At 47.4% G+C, this 11,537-nt stretch overlaps 5 protein-coding genes and 1 non-coding gene across 6 annotated transcripts; 2 read left to right on the top strand and 4 right to left on the bottom strand.

Moving 5' to 3' along the window:
* Positions 1-1,857: 1,857 nt before the first annotated feature.
* F4817DRAFT_313298 (uncharacterized protein) lies at positions 1,858-2,163 on the bottom strand (the record flags this gene model as incomplete). The annotated part of the gene is made up of 1 exon (XM_049300225.1): positions 1,858-2,163. One exon carries the CDS (start codon positions 2,161-2,163, stop codon positions 1,858-1,860), a length of 306 nt encoding a protein of 101 aa, XP_049161727.1.
* Positions 2,164-2,671: 508 nt separating this feature from the next.
* On the top strand, positions 2,672-4,625 carry F4817DRAFT_301426 (Glutathionylspermidine synthase). The gene has a single exon (XM_049299794.1). The coding sequence runs from the start codon at positions 2,966-2,968 to the stop codon at positions 4,373-4,375; it is 1,410 nt and encodes a 469-aa protein (XP_049161726.1). The 5' UTR covers positions 2,672-2,965; the 3' UTR covers positions 4,376-4,625.
* A 106-nt stretch (positions 4,626-4,731) lies between these two features.
* F4817DRAFT_t48 lies at positions 4,732-4,803 on the top strand. Its single transcript has one exon. It is a non-coding gene; the product is annotated as a tRNA-Gln (tRNA).
* A 36-nt stretch (positions 4,804-4,839) lies between these two features.
* Positions 4,840-6,313, bottom strand: F4817DRAFT_301417 (uncharacterized protein). Its single transcript, XM_049299793.1, has 2 exons — positions 5,745-6,313; positions 4,840-5,659 (listed from the first exon to the last, which is right to left on the bottom strand). Exons 1-2 carry the CDS (start codon positions 6,231-6,233, stop codon positions 5,204-5,206), a joined length of 945 nt encoding a protein of 314 aa, XP_049161725.1. The 5' UTR covers positions 6,234-6,313; the 3' UTR covers positions 4,840-5,203.
* Positions 6,314-6,620: 307 nt separating this feature from the next.
* On the bottom strand, positions 6,621-8,037 carry F4817DRAFT_357060 (uncharacterized protein; the record flags this gene model as incomplete). Its single annotated transcript, XM_049305872.1, has 6 exons — positions 6,621-6,966; positions 7,034-7,085; positions 7,125-7,192; positions 7,255-7,378; positions 7,426-7,804; positions 7,870-8,037. 6 exons carry the CDS (start codon positions 8,035-8,037, stop codon positions 6,621-6,623), a joined length of 1,137 nt encoding a protein of 378 aa, XP_049161724.1.
* A 1,872-nt stretch (positions 8,038-9,909) lies between these two features.
* On the bottom strand, positions 9,910-11,322 carry F4817DRAFT_329362 (ribosomal protein S17-domain-containing protein). The gene is made up of 4 exons (XM_049302269.1): positions 11,126-11,322; positions 10,982-11,057; positions 10,563-10,801; positions 9,910-10,465 (listed from the first exon to the last, which is right to left on the bottom strand). The coding sequence occupies exons 1-4, from the start codon at positions 11,225-11,227 to the stop codon at positions 10,397-10,399; spliced, it is 486 nt and encodes a 161-aa protein (XP_049161723.1). The 5' UTR covers positions 11,228-11,322; the 3' UTR covers positions 9,910-10,396.
* Positions 11,323-11,537: the final 215 nt, after the last annotated feature.

Here is an 11,537-nt window from a genome sequence, read left to right as displayed (position 1 = left end):
TCGCCCATTTGCAATCAATTACCCAGTCATTTCCTACCATCGATTCTTTTCGAAAGACTTATCAACATGCCTTCCCCTCAAGAGCCCCAGCAGCAAGCTCCCATGGAGATGACTCCCGTCGACGGCGTCGTTACGCAGCAGCCTGTAGGTTTCCCTTTCCCCATCCCCTTCGGGTTACAGAAGGCAGTCCAATTGACATTAAAACAGGCCGCTGAACCCCAGCCCGAGTTCGGCAGCATGCGTGGTGGTGAAGAGGTAAGCTTGTTCTTCTCTGAATAACCCCAAGAGTCTCAAACATTGACTTATTGCAGGCTGGTTGCGAGATCTGCTGCGGTCTTTGCGCCTGCGACGAGGGCTGCTGCTAGACGGCCTCGCCACTCGACTGCCGACACACTCTCTACTACACTTGCTTGAGCAGTCGGATTGAAAGTCCCCGCGATGCAGTGGAACGAGCACCACAACCAATTGACATGTTGCACGGAAAACTCATACTCGTACCCCGCCTACTATAACCGTGAAGAAATACTCATGCACGGATGAGTCAGCGCAAGCATCTAGGCCTCCGACAATATCGCGGCATTCGGGATCGAGAGAAAGGACCGGTATTTCCTAGTGATGATGGTAGCAAGCGGGGCGAACTCTGAATTTTGGTAGTGCGGAGTCTTATCAATAGAATTATTCCTATAAAAAAAATTCGATGTTTTTTTTCATTAATTTCCGTTCCACGTTTAATCCTAACAGCTTTCTTCTTCCGTGATTTCTTCCATTTAAACTGTAATGCTGGTGCTGACGCTGACGTTGACGCTGATGTCGATGATCTTTGGTGACCTTAATGATCAGTTAAGCAACATTGAAGTCGAACTACTCCTCAATGGCGCCAGCTCCAAAGATAGAAAGTAAGAAATAAGGGTAGAACCTGAATAATATACCACCATTTCAGTCTTCAGCTAGTCGATATAAGTACTTGCGCTATATTTTCTTCCTTCGCAATACTTCACGACGCTGTTCGTGGTTACGCTGACGTTGAATACCCCATATCCCCATACTGAGGTTCGGTCCCAGCCGTTAAATTTTAGTCCAGAAGGATGCTAGGGATAAGAAAATGACGGCCGAAGGAAGCTAAAAGGATTGATCTGCTCTATTCGGGGGTTCGTCAGTCGAATTAAGCATTTGCCTCATGCCTTGGCGATCTCTTGGCTCTTGGCTCTTGGTTCTTGGCGGCGCATCGACAACTGGCATCAAATGGGACCTTGATTTCGCCATCCTTCCCTCATGCATGCCTGGACCCTAACAGGTAACATACCATACACTAGGTACATTTCAACAGTCGTCTACCTTATATAAAGCATGCCTCAATATATGGGATCGCAAACTACGTGTCTCTGCTCGCAACATCGCAAAATGGAACAAATCTAACATCACAATTATACTAACTACATTATACAGTCACTGGCATCTGTAAAGACTATAATATGTCACAGTAAGGATATATCGAGAGTGTATTTCGTCCTGTCGTAAAGATATCAAACGAGGTACTGGTAGCTATGTATGTATAAGGTATGCATAGGCCCGGTATCAGTTCACACAAAGTCCCTTCACCTCCCCTCAGCCTTGCAAGACTTGGCCCCTGAACACACCCCACCCGTTTCTCCTGAAATCCCTGAATATCGCCCCCATTTCCACACCCGAGCTTGATCGTGCATACATGTGCGTGTGCGTGTGCGTGTGTACGTGTGCATGATGGGTATAAAGAAAACAACCCGAGATCTCTCGCTAAGCCTCCGCGACTAGGTAGGTAGGTAGGTAGGACGTATGCATGGAAGGCCGGCGGTAGATAGATAGACGGACGGGACTTATTTAACCGCCGCTGTGGCAGTCCTTGTCCTTGTTCGGATCGCAGTTGTCGTCGGAGCGGCGGCCGAAGCCTCCGGAGACGTGGCCCGGCTCGGCCGGAGGGGGAATCACTTCGCCGACGGTCAAGCCGGGAGGGCCCTGGTGAAGGAAGAATTGGCCGACGGCGCGCGCGGTGTCGGCGTCGCACTCGGTCTTGGCGACGACCTTGGTGGCTCCGTCTACGCAGTACGTCTCGGCTTGGACGGAGGCTGCGAAGAAGGCCGCTGCGGCGACTTGGAGGGTCGGCAGGGCGATGTGCTGACGCTTCATGGTGGTGGTAGACACCTAGTTGAGGCTTGGGTGTATGGTTGGTTGGTTGGTTGTTTGTTTGTTTGTTTGGTATGATAGATGGATGGAAGTTTGAAGATAGAGAGTTTTGGGATTGAGACCTCGAAGATGTGGGTTTATTGTTCTCTTCTTGAGGCTTGGGATGGCTGGGAGAGGTCCGGTTTATATATTCTTTGGTAGCGGTGTAATGACACATGGTTTATGATCAAAATCCATGACTGTTCGGCCGTAGTTACCCCAGTGAGGGTGATCTTTCCTATGATTGCCCATGCCAAGTCATTGTTTGCCGATGTCATGGGGCTGTGCCGGCGAATGTCAGTTCAAGTCCGTGGGTTTCGCTGACGCGTGAAGGATGAAGTCTCCAGATGTGTTAAGTTACTGGTACTGGTGCCATTCAATGCGCCGTCATGCCCCGCGATACCCTCGTCACCCCATGTGATCAACATGATTGTACACAATTTGGTAGTCGTGCTGACTGTATATATGGTAGTCTGAGCCTTCTCCATCCCTGATTTGCCATTCGTCAGCTCCTTCAATCCTTTTCTCCTGGTATTTTACGTTAGAGCCCAAAAGCCAAGGCCGAGCCAGTGGATATCAGAAGGAAAGCATGACCTGTTATTGTTTGCTCCGGTGAACGTGTGTTCCCAATCCAACTCTATACATATAATCGTAAACGCACTCTATGGCAAATAACTACCTAACCTACATAAACCCACCATCTTCAGCGATTCGCCGATCTAGACACTTTAGCATAGTAAAGGTATCGGTATTATAGACAACCAAGATGCGACGTATACAAGTGGAAAAGCGACCTAACGCGACTCGGCTCGTCCAGAGCCAAGGTCTTGTCTACTGCAAGACGCCCGCGCCTGGAGATACCTCAGACCCATATTGGCCGGACGACAGATACTATTCTTTCAATAGCAAAGAGATCGAGCTTCTTGAGAAAGCCGGGCAAGATGTCTTCGCCATGTGTTGCGAAGCTGCCGACATCCTCGTGGAAACCCCGGAGGTGATCACAAGCAAAATGGCGATTCCCGCATTCGCACTCAAGCAGATCAAGGAATCATGGAATCGGGATCCCGTCTGGGGGAGTATTTACGGCCGTTTCGATATCTGCTTCGGTGGGCTCGACCATCCGGACCCGAGACTGCGGGTGCCCAAATTTTACGAGTTCAACGCAGACACACCGACGTCAGTCGTAGAAGCTGCGTCGATACAATGGTTCTGGCTCGAGCAGACAGGCCATGGAAACGACCAACTCAATTCTATCACCGAGAAGCTCATCGACGCCTGGAAGAGGAACCTACTTCTGATCGAGAAAACGTTAGGCCATCGTCCCACCGTCCACTTTGCCATCGGACATGGCGAGCAAACAGGAGAAGATGCCATGAACACCACGCTGCTAATGGACACTTGCCAGCAAGCAGGATGGGCCACCAAGTCCATGTACGTAGAGCAGATCGCCAAGTCCCCCGACGGTCGGTTCTTCGACCAAGACGGCCAGCACATCGACGTCATCTTCAAGCTCTACCCGTGGGAGTTCATGGTGGAGCAAGACTTCGGAGAAGCATGCTTCAAGGACATGGAGCGGGTCGGGCAGCGCAGCGCGGCCGGCGAATACATCGGCGGCACGGTCTGGATCGAGCCGCCGTACAAGATGCTCTGGAGCAACAAGGCCCTCTTCGCCATCTTATGGGACCTCTTCAAGGACGACCCCCGATCCAAATGGCTGCTCCCGACATACTTCGAGAACGAAGCACCTGCCTCGCTAACCCGGTTCGCACGGAAGCCGATCTTCGCGCGCGAGGGCGCCGACGTCCTGCTGCAGTCGGACGGACACGTGATCCAAGATGCGACAACCGGGTACTACGGCAAGGAAGGCTACATCATCCAAGAGCTCGCACTGCTGCCCGAGTTCAAGGACAAGCAGGACACGTCGTACTACCCGGTCCTAGGCCTATGGTTCATCGACGGCGACGTAGCGGGGATGGGGATCCGCGAGGACAAGACGCCGATCACGACGAACGGGTCGTGGTTCATCCCGCACTCGATCTCAGACGGGCCGGTGAAGTATGACAGGACGCCGATACCCGATGCGGATGAGATTGAGGCGGCGCTGAAGCTGGAGAGCTATGCGGATCTGAAGCAGTCTAATGGGGTGATGGAGTATATAGAGAGTGTAGTGGGCTAGGTTAGATCTAGTGGAGTTAAGGGGAGCGTGTGGATTACCTGCCTCGTATGAGTTCATAGCCATTTCTTCAGGCCATAAAGCTAAATCTAGGTAGCCGAGGCTAGAACATGGAAGTTATTCTAGCAAAAAATATATGTGATGATACCAGTACCTAATTCTTTAACGCCGTATGTATTTACTGTTTATGCTGTAGGTAGTTTGTATGTACCTAGGTAACGTGAAGACCGCAAACCCTAACGATAGCTTCGCGCCAAGACGTTACTATGACAAACGGTTTTTGGCAAATTAGTACCACGGATATAAGTCGAATTATCGAAACCGAAAATCATTAATTGGTCCAATCACAACCGTCACATGGTTTCCTGGTGTAATGGCTAGCACTGCGGATTCTGATTCCGCCAATCTGGGTTCGATTCCCAGGGAGACCTTTCATTTTGCTTTTTTCGCATACTACCTATCTATATGTTAAATCATGTCGTGTGTATCTTTTTGTCGATTTTGTCGAATCCGGCATATAAATTCGCTGCTCTTCCGTACATTGGAATTATACTATTTTATTTAGCTAGAATTGGGGGATTTAATTGTTCTTTTTGTTCATACTAAACCCAGCCGATCAGATCTCTGCCCCTATCAACCTACATTAATAGTGGCTTCTACTATTTTCTCGAGAATTGCAATGTACACAGGTATAAACGTGAGTAGTCAATACAAGTATAATACAATCGCACCCCCCTAGACTAGAGGCGAGAGTTACATAATACGTATTATCCCTTCAATGCGTCGTGAACTTCATATCGCAGCATACGTATAGACTTAGGATACGGTATATCATTTCCGGTTATCACTACGAAAAGTTCCAGTGACCTTATCCCACAGCGTCTCCTCACCCCTCGCCTTTCGCGCTTGTCTTTCTTGCTCCTGCTGCTTCCACAAGTCCTGCACCCGCGATGCGACTTCGGCCTTGACGCGGAACTCCGCCCTGACGGCCTCTTCTTCCGCGGCTCGGTCTTCCTCGGCCACTTTCTTTAACCGCGCCTTTAGAGTCTCCTGCTGTTCTGGTGTTAACTCTTCTACCGGCTGCTGAGTTTGTTGTTGCCGTTGTTCTAGTCTCGGTATTATCGGGGGGAACCGAGGAATTGGACGACCCTCCTCCCTTGCTGCAGTGATCTCGGCCTCTTGCGATAGCATGCGGTGGTATAGTGTGTCGGCATGCATTTGAATCTCTTCTTCGGCTTCGGGAGAGCGGTCGAGTGTTGATAGGTAACCCAAGGCTTTTAGTAGTCTCTATTTACAGCAAATAGATAGTTACAGTCAGCATAGCTCTTCTAAAGGTCAAGATAGGGAAAGGAGAAAAAGACGGTTCACCTACAGTCTGCGTCATGTAGCACTTCTCAAACTTCCTGATCTGATCGCGGCACATAGTCATACGCTCCGTCATTGTCGGATTCGCCATGCACTGCCTCCAGTCGACCTGTTCGAGTGCGCAGTTCTCTAGCGCCGCCTTGCCAATCTGGCTCTTGCGCTCTTTATACCCCTCCAGCACATCCATTAGCTTTTCGTGATCGCTCTTGGTCTCGGCCTCGATCTCGGCTAACGGCCTGTATGTCTTCCACAAATGCGCATATCTGCCATCTTGGAATTGACTTTCCTTTGGAACAACTGGTGCTTTTTTCTGCTTTTCTTCTACCTCCCTTATCGTCGTAGCCGCTTGCTCCTCTTTTGCGCGGGGTTGTGATTCCTGCGCGGCGCTGTATTTCACAGGTGATTCTCGCTCGAGGAATTCGCGGAGCTTCGGGTCGAGCTTTCGCAGCGGGTCGTTGTTCGAGCTCGACGCCCAGAGACTATCCCACCAGCCCATGGCAGATCACGAGGTCTATATAAAGTTAATTGTCGATTCACTCCATAGAGCTCTTTTGCGAAGAAGCTTAGAAACTCGAGAGGTGCGCAATGCCAAAATTCGTTATCGTTATCAGATCTACGAAGTAGATATGTATTTAGAAGAATCTCTTATTTAAAAAGAATTTCTTATATATCGGGGCGCGAATATTCCATAAGCTCCCCTATTTTAACGCTGCTCTAGTCTGTGATAAAATTACTGAAATTCTTTCAAGTCGTGAGACTAAACTCAGTAAATATAATGTCTCTTGATTAAAGACTAACCCATTAGACTCGTAACCACAGGCTACATCGGAGATATGTTTAACTTCATGCCTCATATTTCAGCTCTCTATAACTATACGCTTTATTACGACCTCGAATTGAATGTAATCGATACCGTTATGTCTTTTCTTATGCCAGTCACGCTACCACTAGTATCACCAACATCTAAAATCCTCGGTAGGTACGCGTTAGGTTGGGGTATCTTTTGTTCCTCGTTGACAATAATCTCGGTAGTCAATCCATGATCTTGGAGTGGCTCAAATGGCCCACGGCTTCCCTTGGACTTAGTTGCCTGAGCGTGTTTCCACGACAGGAAAGTATTCATGTTGTTAACACGGCCACTCCGGTCATTGCTACAGGTTCCCGATGGCTTAAATATAGGCGTGACAGTCGGTATTGAGGCAGAAAGAAGTACGAGGTGCCCTTCGAGACTATGCACTAAGCTATCAGCATATGACGCTACATTTGAGGCATGCGGTGAAGATAGTGTCAACGTACGTTGCGCAGATTATAAGTCTCGCCATAAAGTCTAGCATAGATATACCATTAGCTTGGATTGATAAATTTTAAATATATTTTCTTTCCGTACAAGTTAGGTCATTAGTATGTGTAAGAGCTTGGAGTTCGACTGTTTTGACGATGGAAGCGATCATAGCACTAAAACGTGTTAATGAATTGTCTTTTCAAAGCTATAAGGGTGCACTCTATGAATGACTTACAATACTCCAAGCCCCATTATTGAACTTAAGAAAGCTTTCTGCTTCCAGTGCATGTTTAAATTCCAGAAAAGACTACACGGGAACATAGCCATGACCAAGTCAACTACGGAACCTAAGGCTACTACTAATTAGAAAGTTTTACACCTAGAAGCTCTCGAGTTAGCCACTTACAGCCTTGAGCGTAACTCGTATACAGCTGTATAGTCGGAGGCCAGCAGTCGGCTTCAATACTCCTATCCCAGAAACCCCTAAATGGCCGGCATTGCGCGAAGGATACAACGACCATCACAACATCAACCACAAAATGGATACTAACCAAAACCCATAGGAATGTTCGCCGTGACTTAGATGGTGGGATTAGATTCGACAGTAGGAAAGCATAGGAGATGCGACCGAATTGGGGTGTCATGATAAGAAAGAATTCGCACAAGTATGACCATTTTGTGGAATTCATGACGGCGATGGGATTAGACGCGAGACTACTCATGTGCTTCCCAAAGCCCCAAGAGACTGCGATTGTGATAAATACGGCATTGCCTATGGCACATAGCTAGAATATGATCATCTGTAAGCTATTGCGGGAACTCGGCTCACGAAACAGAACCATTAACTTACTAAAGTAATAATAATCATACAATCGTCAATATTGAACTTCCGTAAGACACGCAGACGAACGTAAAGTCGTAAGGCAACAACTAGCGTCGATATACTAGTAAATAACCATTCAACAGCGAGCAGGGAAGGGCCTAAGTTCCCTGGATTATCATTGCTAAAATTATCCATAGCTAGGTACCTATGAACTCGATTTATTAGCCCCCAAAAGGGCAATACTAGATGTGTAAAGTTTAGATAAGTAACTAGAATACAAAGATTTCTGGTCTAGAAGGAGAAGAGGATATAGGTATTGGAATGCTTATACCCCATATTCTACCATAACTACCTACCTACTGCTAATGAAAATTGATAATAACAATGCTTACGAATACTTGCAATTACAGTGACCAGGGTGACTCGTGGCTCTGCAGCTATCCGCTTGAACACGGCTAAGACTCCGGTATCATCTGGGCTTGGACACACCATGGACTGTAGTGCAACATAAAGCCATTACGCCTCTTTCCCTTTCTTTATACCGATCTCCTAAGAGATCTCCACGAATAACACGTACTTAGGTACCAGGCTGAAGCCACTTGCAGCGATTCCCGTGGGGTATTCCGTCCAGTTTGGTCTTTCCTATGAATTCATTGATTATCCAGGCCGAGTTACTCTATGAGCTAGTCATACTAATATAGGTAGTATTCCAAGTTTTTTTTTTTTTCACGAGGTTATTATGACTGGAAGGAGGTCTTAAATTCTGTATATCGTCTTTGATATCGTCAATGGCGTTCGATCCGAGCATGCGAAGAAACAGGGGGCAATAGCAAAGGCTACTTGGAAAACCCTAGCCATTGTCAAATCCGGGCTGCCTTCATGAAATGCTCATCAAGGCGTTATAGCGGCGATGCATCGGGGATGAAGCCATGTTTCTTTTGATCGCTATATTTTATTACCTAAAGTATATAGAGTAGTAACAGCAGCTTAGCTGAATACATATTGCATTATCGACCCTCCGCTATTGTAGCATAGGGCTGAAATATAAAAAGAGGGGGGCATCTCAAGTAGGAGGCATGGTGGCTAAAATTAGAACATGAGAAGAATGAGCGGTTATGGGGTAGCGTGGGAGGAAGTATAACAACGTTGATGTAGTACCTTAAGTCGTGCAGTAAACAAGTATCGCGATAGAGAAGGCGTCGAATCAACGATTTACGTGGCTTTTTAAGCCGTGTTGATATTGTAATGCATATTGGGATCAGGAAATACCGATAGCATCCGACAGAGTTGTACAAGTAGGATCAAGTAGATGCAGGATGCCTTGGTATAACCCCCGGAAAGGCTTTGTGTGCCCTATCATATATTAGAGGACTCTATCCGCTCGCTAGAAGAGATATACTACGCTGATCTAGCCACCAAGCTAGATCGTACAGGGCGTTCTAATAGCTTGAAGGATCTGAAAGCTGTGGTAGCACACTTCAAGAGAAGGGCCAGTAGCATAACTTACACATGCCTCGTAATAAAACGGAGAGAAGATAAAACTTGATTTAGAAGCTTCCATAGGTTTCACTTGGACCCTACCTATGAATAGATCGAGCGGGTGTTATCTGCACATCCGCTTCATGTTACATGCCAATTCTAACTTATACTGGCTGTTTATTCGGTTAGGGAATTATCTATAAGGCGGCCAAGGGCGCTGAGGCGGGACAGAATGGGTAAAGCTATATCATCTGTCTCGGCAGAGGGAGCGATTTATAGGATACAGCCGCTCAATGCTGGATTCAATGAAAGCGTGATTCAACCGATTGGCGATACCGCCTATAGTTACCTCAAGCAGTATTGCCCAAGTGCAGGTGAAATTCTACGGGAAAAGCAAAGGGGTCTGAGAAGCTAGCCTACCTACATGAACTCAATGAAAACGTTGGTATGCTTAGTGCCCGATATTTAATTGGCGAGTATTATATCCTTGAGGGTGATGGATATGAGAAGTCTTAAAACGATATGCTTACCGCCTCACAGGGTGAAATATCTAACAATGGCTTTGCCATATGGTTTGAGGGAATCGGCCTTGATAACTTCGCCCGTGTTACTATATCTTTTACATCTCTTGTTAATTCAACTACCTACATGCCTAGCAAGGAGGTGTCCTAGTCAAATAAGCCGAAGACTAATGGTCGCGAAGAATCGGTCAGTCAGGATACCGTAGGCAACCGATGAATTTCATAGTGAATCTATTGCGGATACAAACTCAGAATGGACCTCCAATAATACCGCGGTCTCGATCCACCTGGAGGCTCGGCAAACAGAATTAAGAAATCCTAGAGGATTCCTTGTCAAGCTGGTCGCTTGTATATCAGAGGTAAGCTATAGCAAACCATATTCACGCCGTTGGAAAACAAAACGATGCGTCTGGTATATCCTTTTTATTTCTCAGAACTGCCAATGTTGCATCTCTGTGCACTAGCAGAAAGCCTATGAATCACCCGTTCCGTATCTGAGATCGTGAAGAACCATGAAGTAACAACGCCATCGATGCCCAGGAAAGATCCCCAACTTAGAACTTGCTGAACTTCTTCACCGCCTTGCCGGTTCGGGGAAGCACACGAAGAACGTTGAATCGGACCTATATACCGTACTAATCAGTAATTTGTTTCAACCCTCGGAAGCATTATTCGTAGCATAGATCCCACATAGCTCGTAGGGCGATAGGAATAACGTACAGTCTTGCTAAGAGGTCGGCATTGGCCGACTGTGACTTGGTCACCCTCCTCAACACGGAAAGCGGGAGAGACGTGCGCGGCCAAGTTCTTGTGTCGCTTCTCGTATCGGGCATACTTGGGGATGAACTTGAGGTACTCGCGTCGAATGATGACGGTTCGGTGCATCTTGGTGGAGACAACGGTGCCGGTCAGGATACGGCCACGGATGGAGACGAGACCAGTGAAGGGGCACTTCTTGTCTATGTTGAAAGTAGAATTAGCTTCATATTTCTGGTACAATTTTTCTTAAAATTCGGCATATCGAGTCGCGAGCTTCGCATGGTTCTGAGTATTTCTCGAGGCGATTCGTATAATGCAGCCGGCGCGACATAAATAATCCTAAATCCTTCTTCCAAAAATCTTCATATATTATCACATACCGATGTAGCTGCCGTCAATCGCGGTCTTGGGGGTTCGGAAGCCTAGACCGACATCCTTGTACCATCGTCGACCACCCTGGAGAGGAGATTCGTTAGCACATTGACCTTGTTAGTAGAACAAACAGATGAATGGTGTCGCCTCACCTTGCCGGGTCTCGTGGACTTGGCCTTGACCTTGGAGTTCTGGAAGATATGGGGCTGCTTCTGGAAAGCACGCTCCGACTGAACAGTCAATTCCGTCGCCATTTTTGCGATGTGTTGTCGAGGTCGCAAAGGTGGTTGGGATCGGGAATCGTGGTGTTGTTGTGGTGGTGGTTGCGATTTTGCGGAAACTTACCAAGATTGAAAATAGGAAAAATCTCAAAAAGTTATTGTGTGGGCTCGCTTGTGGGATGTGTGGGGATCCACCATGGTAGAGAGGTTCAGCCCCGTTGTGGCTTCGACGCTAGTATTGGTAGGGGTATGAGGTACCTAGGTACATCTGTAAGGGCACCTTGAAATGGCGCTCAGACCACCCATAACGCATAACGATAAAAGTTAGATAGACTGAGTGGAT

This window comes from Daldinia loculata (assembly GCF_022478755.1).
Source record: "Daldinia loculata strain CBS 113971 unplaced genomic scaffold F4817scaffold_9, whole genome shotgun sequence".
In the NCBI taxonomy this organism is placed as follows: domain Eukaryota; kingdom Fungi; phylum Ascomycota; class Sordariomycetes; order Xylariales; family Hypoxylaceae; genus Daldinia; species Daldinia loculata.
This window is presented reverse-complemented; position numbering and strand designations above follow the sequence as displayed.